Source organism: Poecilia reticulata, linkage group LG2 (genome assembly GCF_000633615.1).
Source record: "Poecilia reticulata strain Guanapo linkage group LG2, Guppy_female_1.0+MT, whole genome shotgun sequence".
NCBI classification, from domain to species: Eukaryota; Metazoa; Chordata; class Actinopteri; order Cyprinodontiformes; family Poeciliidae; genus Poecilia; species Poecilia reticulata.
The window spans coordinates 25,414,892-25,439,425 of NC_024332.1; the positions used below are offsets into that span (position 1 = coordinate 25,414,892).

A 24,534-nucleotide genomic window follows, 5' to 3' on the forward strand; every position below is an offset into this window, starting at 1 on the left:
GGTCCAGTTGTTTTAAATTTCTCTCCAATTTTTTGATCAGTGCATCCTTCAATCAGACAGCAGGAACTCAATCCAGATCCTCCCGCTCAGCATGTTTGTGTTTGTTTGTCAGGATCCAAGGGGCTGCAGGCAAACTTTGGCCGCCTGCTCTAAGCTCCTGCTGAGTGAACAGTCCAGGTGGGACCGGACCGGACCTCTGCCGTCCGCTCCAGAGCCATCTTTGGGGACAGATATAAATATCTGCCTCATGTGGGCTGCTGCTGCTGGAGCTCCCACTGACACTCAAGTTATCGATTTCCAGCAAATATTGATTCGTTGTCTTTATTTTAACAGAATCCAATGATAAAAAGTAACATTGTGTTGCAGTGAAGTGTCGTCCATGTTTTTTTTGTGGTTTTAKTGATAATTTATCACATCATGTTATATTTTTGTTGTTTTCTATTGTCGCCACTAGAGGGCGGTAAATCCCAGTAATAATTTTACCTCAAAACCACAAAAACTTCCCCATATCTCTAAATAAAACTTTTTTTATGACAAGGTATTGAGGCCAGATTGGGATTTTTCTTTTCATTTCGAGAATAGTCATAATATTTACAGAATAAAAACACAATATTACCAGACTAAACTGTAAAAAGATTTTAGGAGAGTAAAACTTGGATAGAGTGATCAAAATCTGATCATTTGAATATGATGTATTAAAGTAATTATTTGTAAAACCTAATGTGATACTTCAAAATACAACTAAATATACTACTTGTCACCCTACTACTAATTTTACTGAAACACCCTATTTTCATGATGTGTCTTCATTATGTCTTGAATTTTTGTTTTCCAAATATTTCTAACTTCAGACCCACAATGCATCAGTTTTAGACTTTAAACCCCATTTGGATCCACTGAACCACCTCTGTAATAATCAAACCATGAAAAAACAAAGACTTTTATTGTGAAAAGTATCTCAGCTTACACTTAGTTTCCATTCCTCAAGAATGTTTTGGATCAGAACTACAAATTAAGGCTTTTATTTTAAAGAGAATGCATGAGCTTTATTTTGAAAGGTTAGCCTAATCCACAATCCTCTTTTGCTTTAGTTCAAATAATCTAGAATAATCTACTCCTTGAAATATGGAACATTTTAAAGCATATTATTGGATATTTGAACTGATTTGAACATTCAAATGAGTAGAAGCTTCAGTAAATAGACCAATCCCATCAGAAAAGCCTATAAAACACTTTTTATTCTCCTACAAAACATCCAGTAAACAAAGATTCGATGAGAAGCAGCAGATTACAAGGATATGTGACAATATAAAACATCCAAATAAATAAATACTGATAGAGAAAGTCAGATTATAGACGAGGAACCTGAACATGGCAGGTTTCTACAGTAGTCAGAGAGTTGGGATCAATAATCCGCTGATCGTCAGCCGCGAGCGACAGGGAGCTGAAACACAAAAATATACTTAAAGTAAAATATATGAATGCAAAAAAATCAATAATCTCACCAGCAGAGAAGAAAATATTAGAACATGTCGAAAATCATTCAAGAAATATAAACAACTCGGTAAAATGTACTATTTTCATATCTAATTTTGATTGATTTAATTATTAGGCTGTATTTTTGTTAGAGATATCAAATTTTTTCACTTTAATCAGTTTTACTCATCATTAATCTTAATTCTTGTTTCTTTTTTTTAAAGCCTTTCCCAGGATGCTTTGCTCCTTACCCTCTGTGAACACCGAGCTCCGGTGAACCCAGCTCTGCAGGCACAGACGTTTGGCTGAACGCAGCGGCTGCCGAACAAACATGGCGTCTCGCAGCGAGCTGAGGGTGAAAACGGGTTGAGACTCAGTCAGAACCGGAGAAACGCTGACATTCCCCACATGCAGCAGCAGCAGGTCGTACTCACGGATCTGACAGAGAAATCCCTGCCAGCCTGGCGGACAGTGGCAGGTGTTCAGACCGACACACTCCCCTCCGTTCAGACACGTCTGCAGGCAGCTGGCTGCCAGGAGAATTCATCATCAGTTCAGCATCAAACGCTTTCATTGGAGTGGCAAAATTTGTATTATTCTTAAATTTCAATCAGGAGGCCGAAAAATTTATTCCAGTAGCCACAGATGGTCCCCGCGCCACAGTTTGGACACTGATGAGAACATAGCGTGTTCATCCATTCAATTCAAATGTTTAACTAACCTATCAGAAGCTCACAAAGCCATGACATCATCACCATCTGATGCTGAATTATAAACGGGTAATTTAATGTGATTCTAGTCGCATTTCCAGAGATTCCATCTGCGTTTTCTTACGTTTGTCGCATCTCTTCCCTCGCCAGCCGGACGGACAGTCGCACACGTCTGGGCCGACGCACCTGCCGCCATTCATGCACACGGGGTCACACACACCTGGCAGACAGGAAACGGGTAACCGAATGTGGAAATCATGTTTTCAGATAATTTAAAGAGAAATTTGAGAGCAAAGACTAACTTTTCTCGCAACGCTCTCCGGAGAATCCCTGCAGGCAGGAACAGAGGTTGTTCCTCCTGCACATGCCACCGTTTTTACAGGGTGGACTGCAGACAGCTGAGAGAGAGAGAGAGATATGATTAGAGATTAAGATTAAACTATAAAACATCCAGCTGAGGGTGCAGAACAGGATTAGGTTTACATATTTATAGTTAGGTTCATATTTACCATTCTGACACTGCGCTCCGTAGAAACCGCGGGGACACTCGCAGGCGTTCGGCCGAGAACAAGTTCCTCCGTTCAGACAAACGGGCGAACATAGAGCTAGAGAAAACAGACAGGTTACTTGCTGGCTGGTTCCCACCCTAAGACATCAGGGACTCACCTGTCTCACAGGACGGTCCGGTCCACTCTGGAGGACACCTACACTCGTCTGGGGACATACACTTTCCTCCATTGTGGCAGTGACGGCTGCAGACCACTGCGGTAAAAACATCATCAGACCAGATTCAGATCTGAGTTTTGGATTAGGGAAAGCAAATAATGGCTTATTAGATCAAAATTAGTTATAATCAATTAATAATGTCTGTTTAGACCTTCTTTTAGTGTTTAGTTTGGCCTCCATCCACCAGAGGGCGCCTCTGGTCGTCCTTAGTGGAGCCAATTGATACAGAAATAAAGATGGTGGGGCCATACCAGAAGGGGAAAAATAAATGGTCCAAACTGAGTCCAGTTTTAGATGCAAAATGCCCTTTATGCATTTCTGTTTTGACATATAAACACACTGTAAACTCTTTACTTTTCACATGGTGCTCATTCAGCCGAGCTGCAATGTCAACTTCTCATCAATGATGTGATGACAGAGAAGCAGAGGGCATAACATAGTTTCTTATACTCTAAATCAAGGATTAGACAATGGAATAAGAATTATTTCTATAAATACAAATATTTTCCATATTCTTACTTTCTTTTTCCACGTTTATCCAGATTGTCCAGGAGCCCTGAATACTGGATTAGAAAACGTCTGCAGCCTTTTGAGGTAAGGATCTACATTCTCATAAAGAGACTGTTGTTTTTGTTTTGCTAGCTGTGCTAACTGCTAAAGTTAACTCCAAATCATTTTGTTGGTTCTAAAATGGTGAAAATGTGTTTTCACCCAGTTTTGTTTTTGTATGAATGTACATCAAAGTTTTATAAGAAAAACTAAATGGGAAAACTGATTTTCCCATTTAAACAATTCAGACGAGACATTTATTACAAATGAAATAAAACAAAAGCTGAACATTTTGAGGTAGAGAAGTTGATACATTCTGAAGAGTAAAAAAGATCTTTAACTTGATAATAACTCAGAGAAACAATCTGGATGACATTAAATCTTAATAGTTACCAAACCACTAATAAAAATCTTTGTAGAAACTTTGTGAACTCACTGGTTTCACATCGGGGACCAACAAACCCATACGGACAGGAACAGGTCTGCAGTCCCACACAGCTGCCTCCATTTTCACATGGAAACCTGCACAGAGCTGCACAGACAGGAAGCTCGTACATGTTTAATAATAATTAAAGCAGCTAGCATCATTTTTAAAGATGAATTGATGGGCTACGTTCACCTTCTTCACAAATCTCTCCATGGAAACCTCCGGGACACTGACACACACCTGGAGCAATGCAAACCCCGCCGTTCACACACTCCGGATCACAAATCGCTGAAGAAAAACATGTTAAAAATTCAATAATTAAAACAAAATTTAGATCTGGGCAAAAATAAAATGGTTCTTCCACAGTTTTCACCTACCTGTCTGGCAGTTTGAGCCTGTATAGCCTGGCTTGCAGCGGCATGTGTTGGGTGCAGCACACTCCATGTTTCTGCCACACATGTGCCTGCATACAGCTTAAAAACCAACAGGGGGCGCCACTGAGAAGGTAATCATGACTTTTGACTGCATTGAACTGCATTAAGCTGTAAGGAGAACTTTAGGTCAGCCATTTATTCCAGAACAATATGATGAAAATTGAAACTTGTTTCAATTTTCATCATATTTTCATCATATCAACAAGTTTCAGAAAATTGAAACCACATTTGAAAAAAAACATTTGCTCTCTTGGGTTTAGCCTTACCCCGACATGCGTGTCCATCTCCGATGTATCCTGCAGGACACCTCCCACAGCGGAAACCCCCACCCACTGCCGGCTCACACTGGACCCCAGGAAAGCAAAGTGTACCGGAGCAGGCCGTCACATGACTGTTGGCTGTTGTGTCGCTCCTTATTTTGAGATGATTGGACATATGTTTATGTGGTGTGAAGCTGGAGACCGCCTGGACAAAAGGTGTAGGAGTTGGTGCTGGGGGTGCTTGTGGACCCTCGGGTAGGGGATCAAGTTCGTCTCCATCTGCGGAGAACTCTGATTCGGACAGAGTGTAGGACAGAGCTGTGAGGGCAGCGGTGCGAGGGAGAGCAGGCTTTGGAGGCGTCCAGGACTTGAGCTGTGGCTGAACTCCCTGTGGTGGCGTCACTTTAAGGGCTGTAGCTTGCTCAGACTTCTGGGTCGTCTAAGGACGATGTTGTTAATGCTCAGACACACATCAGCTAATCTTTACAAAACATTTCAACTCACCTTGGGACCCGACTCTCTAAAGGTTGCAGTTCTTGACCTGGTGAATGTCCTGGTGACATATCTGGAGATGGCAATCTCATGAGTGGAGTGGGGAGTGAATAAAGCGTTGGACGATGTCCTTGGAGCGTCTCTGGAGAAAGAGGAGACTGCTTCCCTCCTCCCTGTTCCACCGCCTCTCTGTGATGATAAATCCTGATGTGGTGGATTGTCTTGTGTGGCCACTGATAAAGGTGGACGCCTGATAGATTGCCTGGATGGGAAGCTTGGCAGGTGGAGGTTAAGTTGGGAAGGTTTGGCTTTGCTTACATGCAAATATCGGCTGGATTTACCAAACGTCTGCTGCTGAGGGAGGACATTGGATGCTGAGGAAAGACAGGAGGTCAAATCAATGCCTTTCTGCAAATATTCTCCCCAGATTTCTTCCTCTCTCCTTGTGTTTTTGAAGTTCAAGTACCAGAAATACAATCAGACTTTCTTTGTTCATAATTGTCAAAGATTTGCATCAAACAGTTGAGGGATCAGGCCTTTTATCCATTCTGCCATAAAACTGAGAATGTTTCCAAAACAGGGCTCGTGCTTAATCAGTGCTGCCACAAATACAATAAAAACAAAACCATTCAGGCGATTTATGCCTTGTTAGAGGTTTGAGGCATCTGCAAAAACACCCAAAGTTGCTTTGAGACTTTCCAGATAAACAAGATCCACAGTAAAGGGATTAAAGCTGGAATCAGACTGTCTGCTCAGAGTTCCCTGGTCTCCCTAAAGAGCAACAGCATTAAGCAATCTGCTGTTGAAACTTTGTGGCCGGGTGGTTAGTACATTAAGGCAGTCTCTAACCACTCACACTGATTTATGTGCTGCAATAAATGACATTTTTTAAATGAAAGAAAACAAAGAACATTAGGAAAAACGGACAATACAAAAGACCTCAAAAGCAGCACATAACTTCTGAATGGATTCAGATTCCTAAATAATTTCAAACATGCACAGAACAGTCAGAAGGGTAAATTGTAAATTTATTATTAAAAATTCAGAAAATTGACAGATTAGTTTGGGAACTTGAGGTAAATAAATCCCGTACCTTCCTTGGGAGTCTTCATGCAGACACGACCATTGCCGTGAAGTCCAGGGGGGCAGCGACCGCAGACGTAGCCAACGTGTGGAGGCCTGCGGTTGATGCATTGGACTCCAGGGAAGCATGGCCTGCTGGCACATGTTGCTGAGACGGGGACAGACCGAACCGGACCTGTGGTTAGGAGAAAGACTGCCTTATCACCTGATCAGGTCCTTCAGCAACATTTAGAGATAACTGTTTTCTCTGGACAACATCTGAATCATATGGTGCTTAATTCAGTGCACTCACGTACACTCATTCGCCACTTCATTAGGTATCTGTTACTAGACCATTTTCTTGCCTGAAGGCACAGGTGTGAAACTCCAGTCCTCTGCTGTCCTGCAGTTTTTAGATGTGCCACAGGTACAAAACACTGGAATAAAAAGGCTTAATTCCCTCCTCATTGTGTAGATCAGTTCTCCAGAGTCTTGCTAATGAACTAATTATTTTATTCAGGTTTGGGTCAACAGAGGCAGTCAAAAGTTGGACAGTGGCCCTTGCGGACTGGAGTTTGACACTTGTACCTTAAGGATTTCATGAATATATTCTTACTCCATCGTGTAAACTATGAAACATTAAAGAGCTTCTTGATATGTAAACAGCTTTTATTCTTCCATTTACCTGATTCTGATGTTTTATTGGAAGTATTCCCGACTTCATTCTTTACTGTTGTCTGGTTCAGTGTCTCTTTTAAGGCTGTACTCTCTGAGTTGTCCTCAAAAGTGTTGCTGATGGGCTTGGATGAAACCAAAGGACCTCTTTGAGGTTTTCTTGGCTGACCACCTATGTGTTGGGAAGCATCTGCTGCCACACTCTTGTTGGTTTCGGCCGTCCTGACCTTTAAGTTGGGGGTAATTCCTGGGATATTCCTCAAAGAGGTGGACTCTGCTTTGGTCCCAGTTCTTGGCGTCTCTTTGCCCACCTCTGGCTTCAAAGAAGTGGAGGCTCTGTGGAAAGGGTCCGTCTTTGTTGGGACTCGCAGCAGAACATCTGGTATCTTGTAAACAGTTGTAAGAGGAAAAGGTGTTGGGATGATGGCATCCGGCCTAAAGACTGCTGCTTGGGGGGAAAAACAAGAAATTCACCTTGATAACTTCAAAAGACGTTTTTTATGTAATGCTTGCTGTAGACAGTTTGCAGTAATGGTGCAATAAGATGATTTGAGACACAAGAAAGTTTTTAACAGGTCAGATCTTTAGAGAGAGAGAAGTTTGTTTAAAAGTCTCAATATTGGTCATTCATTGTGTCTTATCAACACATCTAGAGCCGCAAACAAATTTGATTTATGACGACAGGTTTTAGACAAGGCAGCAAGTCAAAGTCATAAATCTGATTTATCCTTCTTTACCACTGCCAAATCTTCTGGCCGCTAACTGAGTCCATTTTCAGCATGTGTCAGAATGTTTCCTTATGTTAAACTAATTGGTTAATATTCTGGAAGAACTAACTTTCTTATTACCCCATTTTTACAAGGCTGCTTGGGAATTTGCAGTCTTACTGTGCTTTTTTGGGGGGGTAGTTCTGATTTTCAAATTTAAGACATGCATACAATCGGACAATATTCAAGCTCATCTGATGCCTAAAGTTGCAAATCTTTGGCATTAAAGGGAGCAAGAAAGTCAAACCAAAGTGTCCAAGTGTCATAATATACCTTTCGTGGTTTGTTTTCGGGAAGTATTTCTACTAGAAACCATAAGAAGTGAAGGATTTTTTCGGTTGCAAGCCTGCAGAAGCTGCAATATTCATTCTATCCAAACCAACCTGTTCATTTGTGAAAAAGTAATCGCCCCCTAAATCTAATGATTGGTTTTGCTTCATAACACCTACTGTGCATTACCCAAAATGTGCATTAAATCTGTTTATTGGATTTTTGGTTCTGATAATAGAGTATTTTTTTGGAGATTTAAAATGCAAAAGCAGAAAAAAATAAATGAGAACACTCTACATGTGACGACAGAGAGACTAAGCTTAGCTTTACGCAAGTGAGCAGAGCATCTGCATTGGCTACAATCAGACATCTGCTTTCCATTCACTATAAGCACTGTATCCCTGCTGAGGGCTGTTCAGAGACTCTGCTGCGCTCCATTTATGTACCTGAAGTTTCCTCTCAAAAGACCAAACTTCAGGTTTTTCCCTCAATGCAAATAAATTCAGGAAAAGAGAAGCGTAAACCAACATCACAGTCCAGATGATCAAATACAATTAATTTAGTAAAGAAATCAGTGAACTGAGATAGTTTTATGTGGTTCCACAACCTCTGAACGGCTTTATTGGATAAGCTCAGCACTGCTGTGTGCATAATGGAGTACTCTGTGTTTATCGTTCTGCACAGATTCTATTTYAAAATTTGATTTCAGGAGACATAAAACCATGACGGGTAGCAGTTTCCTCTGCTGCTAACCTGGCCTAGAGAAACAGAAACACTGCAAGTCAGTTAAAGTTCAAGAAAACTGTGAGGTAAATCAACTTTACGTGAAGGCATGAAGGAAGATGGAGGAACTCTGAAGTGGTCTACTTTACACCTCATCAAAAGAAAGGAATGGATTTTTATTTGCTTTCTTACAGAGAATTTTTATCATCTTAATCTCTCCTAATCTGGATTAGGATAGATTGCATTAATTATATATTTGTCTTGTGTAGAACCTTGGAATGGCATTTGTTGTATATTTGAACCACTAACATGAACCAAAGGGTATTGTGATTAGCTTTGCAACTATTTGGGACGAATTAGAGATTCATCATTATTTGGGCCAAATGTTTAACCCTTATGTACGTATGCTGACATGTTGGGCCTTTGTAGTTCCTGACAAGAAATAACTGACCACCCCCTGTTTCACCCTGTTTGAAGCGTTCGCTTACCTGTACAAGTCGTTCCATTTCCCAGCATGCCTTTGGGGCATAGACCACAGCTAAAGGAGCCGATACTGTTGATGCACTGGACTCCAGGAAAACATGGATTCCTCTCACATTCATTGATGTCCTCCAGGCATGTTAAACCTATGAAAGGTAACATGATGAAGCGACTGCAGAGACGTCCCTGGATCATGTCTCGTGTCCGTTCTTACCTCTCAGTCCAGCAGGACATTCACATCTGTAGCCGCTGGCGGTGCTGATGCACCTGCCGGCTGAACACGGAGACGACAAACACTGATCCACGTCTTCGCCACAGAGTTCGCCCTGTTTACCCTCAGGACAAACACAAAGGTACTTCCCACTGCCGGCTGGAAAACTGACATCCGTCACGCAGGTCCCTCTGTTCAGGCAACCGCACGGCACCACATCAACCTGAGTGATGCACAAAATGAGTTGACAAAGCCTTACCTGAATTAATACAGCTGCTTCCTTCAACTTTACCTGGACCATGAAGGTGCTCTGGACGTTGCACTCATCAGAGAGCGTAAAACTGAAGGACTGCTGAACCTCCTCCTTGAGGAGAACCGAGGGGACCCTCCAGATGAGAAGGCCAGCAGGAGACAGTGCAGCCCCATCTGGTTCATCCTCCAGCTGAAACAGGATCGCCGAGCCCTCTGGGTCAGACGCCGCAAACTGGAAGACGAAATTCTCTCCAGCAAATGTCCGCAGGCTGCTCTGAGGTCGGTGGAAAGATGGAGGCCTGTTTACTGGAAGACAGACGGAGACCTGACCATTATCCAGTTGTATATCAAGGCAACACCTCTGGTTATCTCCACCTTCTCATTTACTGTTCTCCAACTAGAAAGATTTGATGACAGAAGCTTCCTGTGCTCAGTGAGGCTCTTTACGACCAGGCCCTTCCTGGATGAATCATTGCAAACATGCATGTTTATACTTGCAAAAAATTATTCCAACTACATGTACAGGATGTTCTAGGAATGTCCTATTTATGTGAATTCTGTCCCTATCTTTGGTGTACCACCTCAACAGGTAATTGTTTCGTTCCAATTGAAAGTGATTTCTCGTGACTTCAAGGTTTACTGTTATTCAATGGAAATCAGACAAACCGGCTTCTTTTAACAACTGTGTTAAATGCATTTACTGTTAGTTGGGAAAATTGAGATACAAGAGATTCAATTGGCATACAAATTTTACAAGGACTTGGTCGCCCTTTATAGAATATGTCAAACATTGTCATTTGGTACCAACAGAATGAAGAAACTGAACGCAACCAAGACAACAATCACTCTGAAGGACTGCAGTTTGGTGTTGATCTGATGCTAAGCTCTGTGAAAAGGCCAATTGTTGTATTTGATTTGTTGGGACCTTAATGAGTCATGTTGAAGTACTTTATTCCTGTTGCTTTCCATTTTGATCCTGTTCCGAGGCTAATTACTGGTCTTACTCTTGATTTAGTTGGACATTTACTGCAGGGTAGCCTCACTACTTCAGGATGATAGTCCCTCTGTGCTGCTCTGTGGATAAAACATGTGATTTACCCCCACTCCTCACCCAGGAGTGGTTAAACGACGGGTCAGAACATGCTGGGGAGACTCCTTTGATCTGCTAATGGAGACAAACAGGATCCCAGCTGGACTCCTGCCGTGGCAGCAGCCAGAAGGAATCCTGCTAATTCACTCACTTTGATGCAGTTTTTCCTACTTCCTCACCTTGTATCAGCTGCAAGGAAATATTTATACCTTGGTTTACAGACCAGGTGAATTTGGAGGTGTCGGGATTACACACAAGGCAGGGGCTGCTGGGGTTGACACTTCCGGCTGCAAAACACATCCCGTCTATGTTACATGTCTTCTCCTAGGACCATGAAACACAAGGAAACAGAAACAGTTTTAATGGGATTCCGCATTAGTTGTAGGAAATGGACTCTACACTTCATGAGCTGTTTAATTAATCCCAGCCTCTTCAAACAGCTGCAAATCTTTTTAATGCATGTCTGTGGCTGTTTGTGTTTTAACTCATTGCAATCCAGTAAAACAGTGTTTCCAGTAACAGAGAGACCCTTCAGCCCATTTAAACAAGCTGGCTGTTGAACAACTGTCTCTGCTTTCAATCAGACCCATGCTATCAGAAGGCGTGAACAAACTCCACCACTTACCACCTTCTGATTCGCATAAAACTCCTTGTTCTGAAATCCTCCCAAACATCATAGCAGCAACAACTTCTCAGTTAAAGACCTGTTGAGAGCAGCAGTTAGTCTTTGCACAGTTACTGTAACTGAAGTTGGAAATAAGATACTGCTGCAGACAACTGGAAACTCAGATTAAACGCAGTTGTAGCATTTTCACTGTGTATAATTGATTTTAATGAAAAAAACAAAAAACAATTGCCAGTCCCTAACGGAGGAATTCCAGTTGATTTTCCATCTGGGAGCAATTTTAACCTCCATTTTATCTACAATGCTGATAAAGTGTTTTCCCCTTGTAGAGTTTTGTTTTTCTCTTTTCTGCCACAGTTACTGACAGAAAATAATGTGTTTTAGATCTGGTCCATTGTCTGTACACCCTGAACAGGTCACTGTTCAGGTCACTGGTCCATCACAGAAACAAAAACAAGGACAATTTAGAGACAAATTAACCAAACATGCAGAAAGACCCCAGGTTGGGATTTGAATTCAAGACTACCTGGGTGCAAGGCAACTGCATAACTGTACATTTCATGTTTGAAATCATCGAACTAAATCGTTCTGGGTAGGGATACACCAATAAATTCATTAATTTTGGTATTTTTGGAATCTGTAAATTGAAATCGGAATTTGTTTATGGAGAAAATACTTACACCCACTATTAAATCATGAGTTAGCCTGGATTTACCGAATTTTTTGGAGTTCTAAGGTCAGTTTCATTAGCGCCACACCCTGGACTGATCACTACCTGACCTCTGGAATACAGAAGTCACATAAAAATTGTATTTCTTCAGACATGTTTCAAAATTATCGGTCCCTTTCAGATGATCCGTTCATCCTGTGATCTTCCATGACCAGTCCATCACGAGTAGTGATCAACTAAAAGGTCTTTACTTGGATGGCCGGTTGAAACTGACCCACCAATATTACAACCCTGATGCACTTTTGGTCACCAACTCCTTCCCGTTATGAACTGTAGGTGAAAAACACTGTTTTCTTTGGTAAAGAAGTTACCTTTAACTTACAGAGTCCTGAGTGCGATGCCTCACAGACCTGGCAAACACCATCATAAATTGTCAGCATCTTTGCCTGGCTGATCTGGAACCCATCATTGGTCACCTGGAATCCAAAATAGGCCAATATAAATATATTTTTGAAGGAAGGAAAACAAAAAAACCTACAGGTAAATGTAATGCCTTAATGTCCCATCGTGCATATGGCTTGTCGTCCATCATGAAGTCCTCTGTACTGATAGCTGCACTGCTCAGTGATGGAACAGCACAGTCTAAAGCCTTGGAGCTGAGAAAAGTTGCCTTTGTCTTCTGCTGCTCCTCTGGAACCCAACCGTTGTTCATGAACTGTAGAGGAAGCTCAGAAAGATGAGCAACAATGCTCCTGTGTTGGTGGCTGTTGGCTCGACATGCAACGTTGCTCTGGCTCACCTTTAGTCTTGTGGTGAGGCAGCTAAGCTCAGGAGAGTCAATGAAGCCGAGGCCAAACACTCGAACACTGCGACAGTCAAAGGTTCGGATGTCACATAGTCCACCATTTTCCAAATCGGTTATCTCAATAGGGTGGCCTATCGGAAGACATGAGATATTTCCTAAAATCAGCACTTTTCAGGGTTTTTTCCGTCATTGACATAATTTACGCACACAAGAAAACTTGCAAGGACAATCCACAGAGACTTACTGATGGAAAGGCTGCAGTCATGGTTGCTGTAACTTGGATAACATTGGCATCCCCACTCGGTACACTCTCCATTCCCGTTACACAAGTTCGGGCAGCGCAATGCCATCACCACCTCCTCTGAAGCGCCTGGTGAGGTATGAACCTCCATGGCTCGCTGGGTGCGGTTGTCCAGCAGCTGTTTCTCACACTCATTTTCCAGAAACGGCAGTAGAGCTTCATCCCAACCCAGGTCATCCTTTAGCTGCAGGTCCACCATACAGAGAGTCACTGCTTCATCAAGATGGCGTCCCAGCAGACCTCCACACATGACGCCAATGGTGGAGTTGACCAAGGCCTTCTGGCAAACCTCCAGGGCTTTGGCTGAGGTCAGTCCAGTTGGTGTGGGCCACTGGGGTTGAACCTTTGGTCTAGCTTCTGCCAGGTGATCTTCAGGAAAAAAGTAGGCAAAACTTTCCAAATCTGTTTGGCTCAGGCTCTCAGCAGCAAAGATGGGCTGAAATTCAAAGGAAGCGTGTCTCTTTGGCCTGTGTGGTGACAGCAGCAGATCTTCTCTCAACTCGCCACCTAGTTCAAAATCATCTCCATGTTGACTTCTCTGTCCATTAATCCACAAGTGCCTTCCCTCCAGAGGATGACTACTCAAAGCAGACACTTCCAGGATGCGTCCCTCTCTTTTGGGACTCTTGATGTATTCTGCTGTTGTATCCATGGAAGGAAAAACAGATGTGTAATCCACATTGTCGTATGCAGAGCAGTCAGAGTGAGATAAAGGACTTTGCACCGTCCCTCTGCTATATTGTTGAGATGGGGTAAATTCTCTGTGGCATTGACAGAAGGGTTGTCTGGCCTTTTGCACGATCAGAGGCGGTGTATTGTCAAATAAACTCTCACCAGGAGCTATCCTAACACAAAAGAAGTGAAAACCATTATATCAAATAACTTTAGAGACACATCAGAGTCAAGAAAAAAGATTGTAAGCTTAAATTGCTGACCTCCAGTCCTCAATGAAGCGGTCCAAGTCATCAGGACCATAAAAACCACCATTGGAACCATGAAAGTCATTGTTGCTGTTGTGGTCAAAGGTCCCACACAATCCCTGAGTGTTGCTGAAGTCGACACTTGGAGCTCGGACAAACAAGCTCATCCCCCAGTCGCTTACATCTGCCCTGACAAATGCCCCAGAGGGAAACATCAACTATGACAGAAGAGTCATAGCCAACACAAAGTTAATATGGATTCAACTAAAGAAAATATCCATCATGCAAGCACCAAAGAAACAAAAACACAGTGGTAAAATGTCCAGATACCTACGGTGACCTTCTTTCCCTGATGGGATTCCAGGATCCTGACCCGACTCCCCTCCTCACCAATGTTCTTTACAATAAGCTGAGGTCGGGTCTCTTGAAGCTGGCCATTGCACATGTCAATGATTGCTATGTCATTCCCCTCTTGCACAGCAACGCCACAATTGCAGGCAACTGCGTAGTGTCTGCTGCCACAGTCCCACTGGCGAGAATGGACCTCAAACCTCCTGGCAAGACTTCGGTATAGAAGGAAGGTGCCAGTCTGGTGGTTCTCATAACGCCTGGCGGTAGCAGATTTAAGACAGGGACATACATTTAGTAGGGTTGATCTGTTTCTAGAACCTCTTTTGAAGTATTAATTACCTGCGATCAAGTGTGATGACATGTGGATCAGTCAAAGAGTAACACATAGAGGTGGGAATGTCTTGAACCAAGACCTGGAGGAAAGCAGACACACGTCTAAACCTCAAGGTTTGATTTCAGTAAATTTATTGTCAATCCTTCAATGATGGTTTCAGGCTAAAATAAAGTTTCCTTATCCTTCCTATAACATGAAAACCTCCACTCTCTTCTTTTGAAAACATTAATGAATGGCTATTTGAAAAACTGACACCAGTATAAAGAAGTGGTTGCGCTGTTGGAGAACTTTCCCTGAACATGCATTATTGTCCTTAAAATTTTATAAAATCGCCACACTGTTACTATCTCCTTTGAGCCATTTAATCCTTGCAGCGTGGGAGGCCACAAACTCATCAACCATGCCTGCAATTTATTGGAGTCAATGGAAATATTGAGGTGACAGTTTGGTTAATGTGCACATTTTTGAATAGCATGAAGAAGCAGAGTACCTGGTGAGGACACACTGAGAGAACAAATAAACTCTGAACTAAAGGGGCCCCAGTAGGATATTGTCACTGAAAACATGAGTTCACCTTCAGAGATGTTGGGGTATAGCTCCTCCAGAGTCTCGGAGCACCAGGTCCAGGTAAAACAGAGACCAGGCTCAGTCGATTTCCGTCATGTGTGAAATCCGTCACAGCGGTGAGGACAAATGTTGCGCTGCCACAGCTGTCGTCCCTGCAGGTTTTTGGCTGGATTTTCACCTGGCAGGCCGACAACACCACATTGGGGACCTCATGCCTCAGGCTCTCTGTGGATGTCAACACTGTGTTGAGTTAGCATTAGCAGACGGATGTCTACTGAACTGTAATCACAGCTTCTCAGCAGACTCTGACGTGATGATTTACAGGATTGTTGAAAATAACCCAAAAACAAGTACCAAGGAGTATTTTATGTTTCATATGTATTATTTGCTATCATTGTCATTGTGATATCTGCTTTGGTGATTATTTAAAACAGAGATCATCCAATTAAAACCATATTAAGGTTGACTGTAGGGCTATATGTGGTTCGGTGTGAACTGCAGGGACTTTTATTCACAGCCAGAATTTGGATTTTGTATCCTTTGCTTTCCTCAGCTTCGTTTTAGTTGATGTAAAAATAGTTTTCTAGCAGACCTGACCTGGATTGTGGACACTCAAAGCCAGAGGGACTCCACACTGGTGGCCAAGGTTGGAGCTAAAGCAGGGAATAGGGACTGTGCTGTGGACGGTCACTTCATGCTCCATGTTGTTCTCTGCTATGTGAAGAGAGTCTGGAGAAAACTGAGCAAAAGTAAAAAGTTTAGCTGCTGGAGAACAGTTGGTTTAATCATTAAGAACAAGGAAAAGCTGAGTTTTACCTTTAATCCAGCGTAGAAACTTTCACTTTCCTTTGCAGAGGATCTGGTGTGGTTGGAGCCAACTTTGAAAATCGACACACTACATGAGAACTGCAAAGAAAACAAAAGATTTGTAGTTGAAATAGGACAAATGCTGAAAACTTGGTGCTGAAAAATTCCTCTAGGAAATAAAAACTGGATATTTGAAAATCAGTGACACTGAATGTTGGAAACAGGAAACTGACCATTAGGTCTAGTCAAAGCTGCTTTGAGGCGACTCCAGCTGGAAGATGTATGTGTAACGACCTGCTTCATCCTTTCTGCTCAGATTGAGTTTTACAAGAAACAAGTTACCATCTTTAAAGATTTAAAACAAGGCTAATGGTCCTGTCCTACTCTGGGCTCTGGGGTCTGTTTAAAATGCTTCAAATAAAATTGGTAGAAAAGGAAGTCAGAGGAACAGATGAAGGGAATCTGCAAAAAAAACCCAACTAGATTTGCTTTTTTATTCTTTTACAGATTTTTCATTCTCTCCATTTTTTATTTAAATTCATTTTCTCATTTTCTTTCTCCTTGTTTCTTTTTAAAACATAATTTTACTCCATTTTCTTTTATACCCTTTTTTTATGTGCTCTAACTTCTGTACCTCTTTCCAAATCCTCTTATTTTATCTAATTGTTTTTCCTTTTCAGTTTTTTGCTTTATTTACCTATTATTTCCTTATTTCTTTCATTTTTGCCTTATTCTTTCTCTATTTTTTTTCTTTCACTCTTTTTCTTTCACTTCATTTCTTCTGCTCTCTTTCACTCTTTCCTTATTGTGTTCTTTTTTCCTTGTTTATCTTTTCTTTCACTCATTTTGCTCTTCCTTTCGCTGTTTTCTTTTTTCCTTTGCTCTTTCTCTTTCATTCATTGTTTTGCTCTCTTTTTCTTTTACTCTTTTTGCTCTTTTTTGTTCTCTCTCAATTTCTTTTGGTCTTATTTCTTTAAATCTTCTTGCTCTTTCTTTTGCTCTTTCACTCTTTTGCTGCTTTTTTCTATTTTTTGTTTTCTATTATTTTGCTTTTCTTCTCTCTTGTGTATTCAGTTCTCTAACGGCGACATGGTTCTGCTGATCTCAAACAAATCCTCTAGTTTTTTTTCCTCATGTCTTGTTAAGCAACATCAGCAGCAAAATTGCAGATTATAATGTTCTACATGAAAAAACCCATCAGGCCATAAAATCCCTCTCCTCCGTCGGTTTGGACTCTGTTCCTGGTGTCTGTGTTTCCCTCACTGGTGCTTCTGGATTCACTCACTGGAAGCTGTAAACAATTCAGGTGTCTTCATTTCCTGTTCCTTCAGCTATTTTTATTCCATATCCGGTTTTACTACTTTGCTTGTTCGATGTTTTCTAAAGTTCGTCCACACCCAGAGGTGTTCTGCACCATCTGTGTGTTTCAAAGAGCTTCCCTGGAATCCACTGTGAATGAAACCCATGTGGATCAAGGCTTTCCCAACCTGCTTTTCATTTAACTTCCCCTCCTTACACTTGCTCTCTCCTAACTCAATCTGAGAGACATTCCCTGCTTGCTTTTTTTCTGAGACTGGTCAAAAAATATTAAAATAAGTCGGTATGATCCATATCTCATGCTGAAGCCTTCCACATGTGCTCCCCTACCTCCAGTAATCCCARTACAATCTGTTGGGAATTACCGTCTCTCCCAGCCTGAAGTGGACGCCGTCCATCTCCACCAGAGAGAAGGGCTTCAGCGTTGATTCCTGCCTGATCTCGGCCTTCATCTTGTGGCCGATGTGTCGGGCCCAAACCACCTGGAAGCCCAGTGTCTGGCTCCAGGGCGGCGGGACGAAGGAGCACCGGAGGTGGACGCTGTGTCCTATGGGCTCTGGGGTTATCACCGGCCGGGAAGGCAAAGATGGAACCAAAACTGGATACAGATGTACACATTTTAGAGTATTTTGAAGAAATATAAATGATTTCCTTTAATTTCCCTTATGTCCTACCTTTGCATTGTCCGTTAACTTCCACTTCTCCTGGTAAACAGACTCTGGATCCTGATTCTGGAGCAACTGAAACATGAGGTTAGCCAGATATGTTGTTATCACCATAGTCAGAGGAGACATATGCAAAATTCACAGTTTGCACATTTTTGAACTTACATTTGGGTTTTGACTGCTTTTAAAAAAAGTCCAAGCTCTTAGAAAACCCCCCCACACACAATGGTGTTTTTTGGCAATAAGCTAATGTTTTTTTAATGTTACCTAGCAACCCCAGCCTAGGCCAGCCCGTTACCGTTACCGAGCAATCCAAGCTTAATTGCAGCTGGTTTTACTGCTGTACAATAGCTACTGGAAAATACAGCCATTTTCACGTGTGAGAGTAAGCATTAAGTTTTGAGTGCGCAACCAGCAGCAGCTTATTTGGATTTAAAGTGACAGAGGCCCTAAAGCAGCTCATTCTGATAGAAGGCAGAACTGACCAGACTAAAATCTCATTATCTAAGAATAATTTTGCGCAAGAAAATGTGGACATACCCTAACCAGTTCAAAGAAGCATGATAGGTCATCTTTAAGAAAACAGAAACCTCCTGGTGTTCACCTTTAGCGCAGTATCCCATGCAGCCCTGCGTCGGCTGAAGGTAGTAGACCAGGAAGTCGCCGCAGTTCCTCACCGTGATGGGTATGCGGAAAAGACAGCAGTCTTTGGCGCTGCCGTGGAAAAACTGCCATGTGGCGCAGGCGGAGAGCTGGCGGACTTGGCCGGGTCGCGGCAGAGAGGTGTCCTTCAGCGGCAGCCAGATTGGAGCCTGGGTACCACAGCGGTTCATCTGCAGGTGGAGAATCGAGAACCAGTCATTATCTACAAGAGGAGTTTGTTATTCCCTGCAGCTGGGCCGAAGGTGCTTATTAAACGAGCCTGCTGATTTTAATAAGCACCATGAGAAAGTTCATTTGACGGAACAAGCCCCCCTTCTACAGTGAAGTTGGACTTTGACAAGACTTGTGCAAAAGCCCTTCATTGTTACACTAGACTGAGGTGAAATAATATTTTATCCCACAGTGGTTTAATTGAGCACAAATGACTGTCAAATGGTTTATTTTGAAAAATATTGATACATTACAAAGCATTTATTTCACTGAATATTCCTACTATGTTAGTTTAGAGTTTGTTAAACTTTTAAAATGCGTTCTTGATTTTCTTCCTAATGCATGTTGGTAGATTTATGCTTCCATATTTTGCACCTGGGTTGAAACAGGCTTTAAGTTCTGCTAAATATTGTCTTGGTGTAGCATTTAGCAATAGTTTTTGATTAATATCATGTTGATGTAGCGCCTTAGCGTTAGCTTCAGCTAAATATCGTGTTGGTGAAGCGTTTTAGCATTAGATTCTGCTAAATTTTATCTTGGTATGGTGCTTCAGCATTAGCTCTTAATAAAAACAATGTTGGTGTAGCGCTTCAGCATTAGCTTTTGCTAAATACGAAGTTTTCATAATGTTTTAGTATTAGCAGAAATAATGTTTATGATTAGTTCTTTAGGCTTATCACAGCTAACTTTTTAGTTAGTGGTGCCCACTTCTGTTGGTATGACTGGAAAAACAATCTAACTTCAGCCTGTTTACAGTTTAGAAACGGAAATATACAACACTTATGAGTTTACACATCTTAAAGCCCACTGTTGGACTCATCTGCATTGCCTGCTATTCTCCAACCTCAATGCAGCTGGTTGGCATCTCTGCCGGCTTGTTGTTGATCCAGAATCGGTACCAGCCGGCCAACAGCGAATGGTCACAGATCAGGTCCTGGATGGCCGTGTTCTGGATCTCTGTGGAGTCGAAATCGACGCTGCGGTAGGGGCTACGTAAGATCCGATGTCCTCCAGGGTAACACTCCGGAGCTGTGAAGAACGATGACGAACTGCTGTAAACTTTCTCATGACTGGGTTTTCTTTTCTACTTTGAATCAGTGTTATTCCACCTAAAATCCCTTCCTTGAGCCTTGCAGACTCCAGTCTGAGACCATAATTAGGTCAGGTCTTTATCTACAGCTGCTTTCTGCAGAACGGACCTTTTGGTGGTAGACAAAACAAAACCAGCCCGTGGGAATCAGCACATGGATTTGCAACTCTCTGGTTTTATCGAGACTTTTATTCTGTCCCGTCTGTGACTTCATCTGGCTTGTTTTCTTACACGATTGAACATCTGGTCTCTAAATGTCAGTTAAATTAAATCCTGCTGAGAAAGTTGGGAAAAGCCAGCATGTGAAGAAACACGATGTGACCGGATACATTTCTTCAAAGTATTGCAGATATGTTTCATATTTACCTCCAAATATCAGAGGAATCCCAAGTTTTACATAATAAAATACAGGTTTAGAAAACATTTTTGGCTTTTAAATCAGTGGATTTTAGTTAAATGTAGTTATCTGTTTGTGACTTAGCCTTCAATAATAAAAAATAAATGAATTCTAATACAGTAAGTACTTCATGTCTCTTATTTATCTTCACTTAAACACTGGGGCAGAGTATTAGGGTCTGGCTAAGATTTTTTTTCTTCTACATTTCAGGATTAGTCATTTACGAGAAAAAAGTGGTACAACAAAATGAACATAATAGAAACGAGAACAAATATATAATTATGTAGTCCACTTCCTGGTTTTGGAGCAATCTCTGCTCCGCTTGGCATTCACATATGCATTCAAACCACACCAAAGTTCACTTCAACCGAACCAAGACCGAGATTTGTAGGCAGACCAGAGTTGGATTACGCATTCCCACCTCCACAAAGGAACCAGACTTTCTAGGCAAATGGACCGGAGTCGGTTAAAGCAGATCAAACAGGGTTTGTGGGAACGCAACCTTAGTATTTCTGTTGTGTTGTACACTCAAAAAAATGGTTAATTACAATTTCAGGCACCCAGAAGAGACTGTCCAATCTGGACTGCATTTGGTCCACATGCAGAAGAGAGATGGTTTCAAATTACAAACAGCTGGTGGGTTTAAAACAGGCAAGAGAGGAAAAATTACCCAATTAGGAGAGCAGTGATTCATTTCTTAACTTTTGAGGAATTTGAAGATGTATTTTGGTGCATTAGGCTGCTTAATAAACATCATGTTGTGCTTTTGCTTGAGGATTTTTTCCTGGGAAGCACATGACTGCAAAGGTTTCTAGTGAAAATATCTTGGTACAAATAAACTTCTCAGCAAGATGCAGGAGCTTGTTTAAAGTCAGTGATGACTTTATATTGATGAACTATTGTTCCACTGGCAAATTATTTAACTTTTAATTAGTTCTAAGATTTTGCAGTGATAGAGATGCTTTTTGATATGTTTGATATATTTTTAAACATGAAAATGTTTATAAATACTCATATTTAAAATGTTAATTAATGGAAACATTGGGTTTCACAACAATAAACTTAATGGCTTTCTCAAACCTTTCCATTTGATCTAAGAAATATTTAAAGAGTAAAAACTTGAAATAATCAAATGGCACAAAATCCACATTACCTGGTTTTAAGCCCCATCATTAATGACGTACTCCAAGCACATTTTTGCAAATACAAAATGTGTCATGTTCCTTTTAAATAAGGTTTTGCACAACAAATTAACAACTACACATTTCATCTCGTAAAATTCAGTAGCTAAAGGAAAACGGAGACAGGATTGCTGCTTTTATTAACAGGAAGGACCTTTTCACCTCCTCAGGTGATCTCAGTTTCCAGGAATAACATTCCTTGCCTGGATTGCMTCAGGAAASGACGCTCAGTCCAACGGGGGATGACTAACACGGCATTAAGGTGAAGACAAACCTGCAAATGTTGTGCATTTGTTGTCAAAGCAGCTATCTTTTCTCTGGAGCTGAAACAGACCGAGTGGACTTTGCTTCCTCTGTACAAACATTCAGGACGTCTCGAACAGTTACAGCCGATCCTGATGTTGACAGCTTCCTAAAAGAAAATGCTCTTGTTTACATTGTCGCCTGTTTGAGCGCACGACCCGTCTGGAAGCTCCTCTGAAGAGGCGCGAGGTCAGAGGTCATCCAAACAGCCTCGGCTTCAGGGAGGATGATGGTCGACCAGACTGCAGGGGTGGGCTAAACCCCTGGATTTAGAACGTTTACAGAACTGATGAATAGGCAGAGAGGAAAAAACAGTAAACTTTGTTGGCCCATCTGGAGATCAGCTGATATATAAATTATTTTATTTTATTTTTATTATGAAAGAATCAAAGCAACACTTCAGGTGTGTTTAAATGAGGGAATGATAATTTTACACAAAATGCAAGAAAGAAATTAAAGCATAAAATGTAAGAGTAAGTGAATATTTGCCCTCCTTTGTTTGCCTGCTTTATACCTGCACCATTCTGTTTCAGCGTCTTTATCTGCTGTGGTTTGTGCTAAATCACAACACAATCTAAACCACCTTCTTTCAGTTTGTCACAGTAAATGGGACCATAAATCTCCAGGGATTTGAACTAAAGCTGAACAGATTGCATGAATGAAGCAACTGTTTTAAAATAAACCTCCCAGATCCTTTCCAAAGAAAACATATTGGAACAAGAAATTGGAAATCTATTAACCCAAAACATTTCTCTTTGGCTACATCCACACAACAGTTCTTGGTTCTCACTTATGATTTTGAAGAGCCGCATTGTTATTTGTGTGGTTGTTCATATGGAGCTGATAGTATGGTCAGAAAATCAGAAAAAGGCAAAGAAAGCTAAAAAAAAAAAAAAATGGAAGTGTTGGCATCTCTAGCTTCAGCCATTGTTTACGTCTTGATTTACAGCGTCTGGCTTCTTCTGGTGCAGACTTATGATGCATGAAAAGTCGGATAAAATGTGACAAACATTCTGACTGCAAGTGGCACAAATCAGATTGTTTGAAAAAGTCAGATTGCATTTGCAGTGTTAATGTAGCTTTGTAAAAAGTGGAATCCTTTTTTATGTGCAATTTTATTCTGCATCAGTCAGTTCTAGTCTGTGTTGTGCAGGTAAAATAATACAGTTCAAGGTCAAATACTTAATGAAGAAAAAAATCAAATATCTGTTGTTGAACTCCAAAGCATGAGTCCACCACCATGTTGGTGTCGGACTTAAGTTAAAAAATGAACTCTGGTCAGCCTAAAACACTCTCTTGGTTCAGTTGAAGTGAACTCTGGAGAGGTTCAAATGGAGACGTGAACACCAAGTGGCCCTGAGACCACAGCAAAAACAGGAAGTGGACTACAGGGCATGGCATTCTGGGTAAAAAAAACAACTAAAACAAGTGTGCTACCAAGAGAAATGGCTTGTAGTCTTTTACCAAAAACAACCACTAAAATCTGATGCCACTCCATTTTTGTTTACATTTCATGAAGGGCGTTGTGCTCAGAGGTTTTAATGTTGTTTCCTTCAGCAGTTCTTGGTGCAGCGCCCCCACAGGCGAGGAGGGGAACAGGTTGCTCAAAGTATTTGGTTGCTTTCACTGAATGCAGTGAGAAAGAGAACCATTGGAGCTGGAACTGGAATAATTGAGAGTCTACTAGACGATCAGTAAAGCATTTACATTTTTATTTGACAAGCTGCTGGTGAGCTAATGAGCCCTAAATATCTGGATAACAGTCTTGCTTCTCTGAGCTTCATAGACAGTTATTATCACTCCAGCTCATCCTGCTGTGCTCTCCACATGTTTGGTGTTGTTGCCCCCTCACTGTCTCATTTTATGACCCCAGGCCCTCTAAAGTGTCCTATAATCAGCTTTGATCTGCTCTGAGACGCCCTGCAGACCCAGATTTTTAACCTTTGGACAGCAGCTCAACGGCATGCCTGTTCTGCTCCCAATTCTCTGTGCTATCAGGTTCTGGATCTGATCTCTGAGGCTGCATACATGCATCAGTTCTGCCGGACCTACCGTGTTGCGCCAGCGCTCCTAGTTGCAGAGCCCAGAGCAGCGCGATGCGTAAACATCCCAGAACCGCAGCAAAGGCGCAACAATCCATGTGTGCAGCGCAAACAGCTGGATCAGTCTCTCTGGCCCATTGGAAGCAGAGGGGGAAAGGTTGCAAAAATGGCACAAATTCTCTGTTAATTAGAGGATAAGAGACTAAACTCTGCGTCCAGCTCTCTGGAGACGGACTGGGAGATGGAGGAGGAGGAAGAGGAGGCAGGACAGCGCGTGTTGCTGAAGGAGGGTCTTTGGAGATTCTCTGAGTCGTTCTCCTCCCAGGTTCAGTTTGTGTAAACATGAGGCTCTCGCTGCATTTCCAGCTGCTTAGAATCACCTCCAATGATATTCACACCCCTTAAAACTTTCCATCATAGTATGACAACATTTAATTGACCAGATTTTATATGAAAGGGCAACAAAGTAATGCATAATATGTTTGYAGACACGGATGCAAGAGTGAGGGTGAAAATATTATTTTTATTTAAAAACTAGAAATGTTCTTTTGGCTCAGCTGCTTTTGATTTTCTGTAAAAACAAAAAGAGAGTTAAATACCCTAAATCCCTGCATCCAAAAAAATAAAATAAATCCCAAAAGAATTAACAGAAAGATGGACCTGGCGAGCCGATCAAAACAAA

At 41.7% G+C, this 24,534-nt stretch overlaps 1 protein-coding gene and 1 long non-coding RNA gene across 5 annotated transcripts; one reads left to right on the forward strand and one right to left on the reverse strand.

The window, feature by feature from the left end:
* Positions 1-1,212: 1,212 nt before the first annotated feature.
* On the reverse strand, positions 1,213-24,262 carry LOC103457362 (von Willebrand factor D and EGF domain-containing protein). 4 transcript variants are annotated; one of them, XM_017309550.1, is made up of 33 exons: positions 23,863-24,247; positions 19,684-19,868; positions 18,571-18,799; positions 17,976-18,041; positions 17,667-17,899; positions 15,994-16,083; positions 15,775-15,916; positions 15,185-15,402; positions 14,616-14,689; positions 14,260-14,533; positions 13,941-14,143; positions 12,949-13,850; positions 12,699-12,835; positions 12,453-12,614; positions 12,271-12,375; positions 10,814-10,928; positions 9,555-9,820; positions 9,266-9,485; positions 9,060-9,197; positions 6,822-7,259; positions 6,168-6,332; positions 5,087-5,448; positions 4,589-5,012; positions 4,266-4,361; positions 4,081-4,176; positions 3,898-3,993; positions 2,853-2,948; positions 2,696-2,791; positions 2,489-2,584; positions 2,311-2,406; positions 1,911-2,006; positions 1,728-1,825; positions 1,213-1,444 (listed from the first exon to the last, which is right to left on the reverse strand). In XM_017309550.1, the coding sequence occupies exons 1-33, from the start codon at positions 24,194-24,196 to the stop codon at positions 1,424-1,426; spliced, it is 6,369 nt and encodes a 2,122-aa protein (XP_017165039.1). In that variant the 5' UTR covers positions 24,197-24,247; the 3' UTR covers positions 1,213-1,423. The 4 variants fall into 4 exon arrangements, with proteins under 4 accessions (XP_017165039.1, XP_008395665.2, XP_008395655.2 ...); XM_008397443.2 differs by having other exon boundaries at positions 4,589-5,021; positions 6,822-7,256; positions 23,863-24,246; XM_008397433.2 differs by having other exon boundaries at positions 4,589-5,021; positions 23,863-24,246.
* On the forward strand, positions 2,013-3,885 carry LOC103457380 (uncharacterized). Its single transcript, XR_001777457.1, has 3 exons — positions 2,013-2,255; positions 2,337-2,424; positions 3,455-3,885. It is a non-coding gene; the product is annotated as an uncharacterized LOC103457380 (long non-coding RNA).
* Positions 24,263-24,534: the final 272 nt, after the last annotated feature.

Bases quoted from the DNA above. Each gene is read 5' to 3' on its own strand.
- LOC103457362 (XM_008397433.2), bottom strand. From the start codon at position 24,196: ATGTTTACACAAACTGAACCTGGGAGGAGAACGACTCAGAGAATCTCC. The intron at 14,690-15,184 runs GTGAACTCATGT...GCTTTCCTCCAG, and splicing joins ATACCCCAACATCTCTGAAG to GTCTTGGTTCAAGACATTCC. The intron at 2,007-2,310 runs GTAAGAAAACGC...TTCTCCTGGCAG, and splicing joins AGGGAAGAGATGCGACAAAC to CCAGCTGCCTGCAGACGTGT.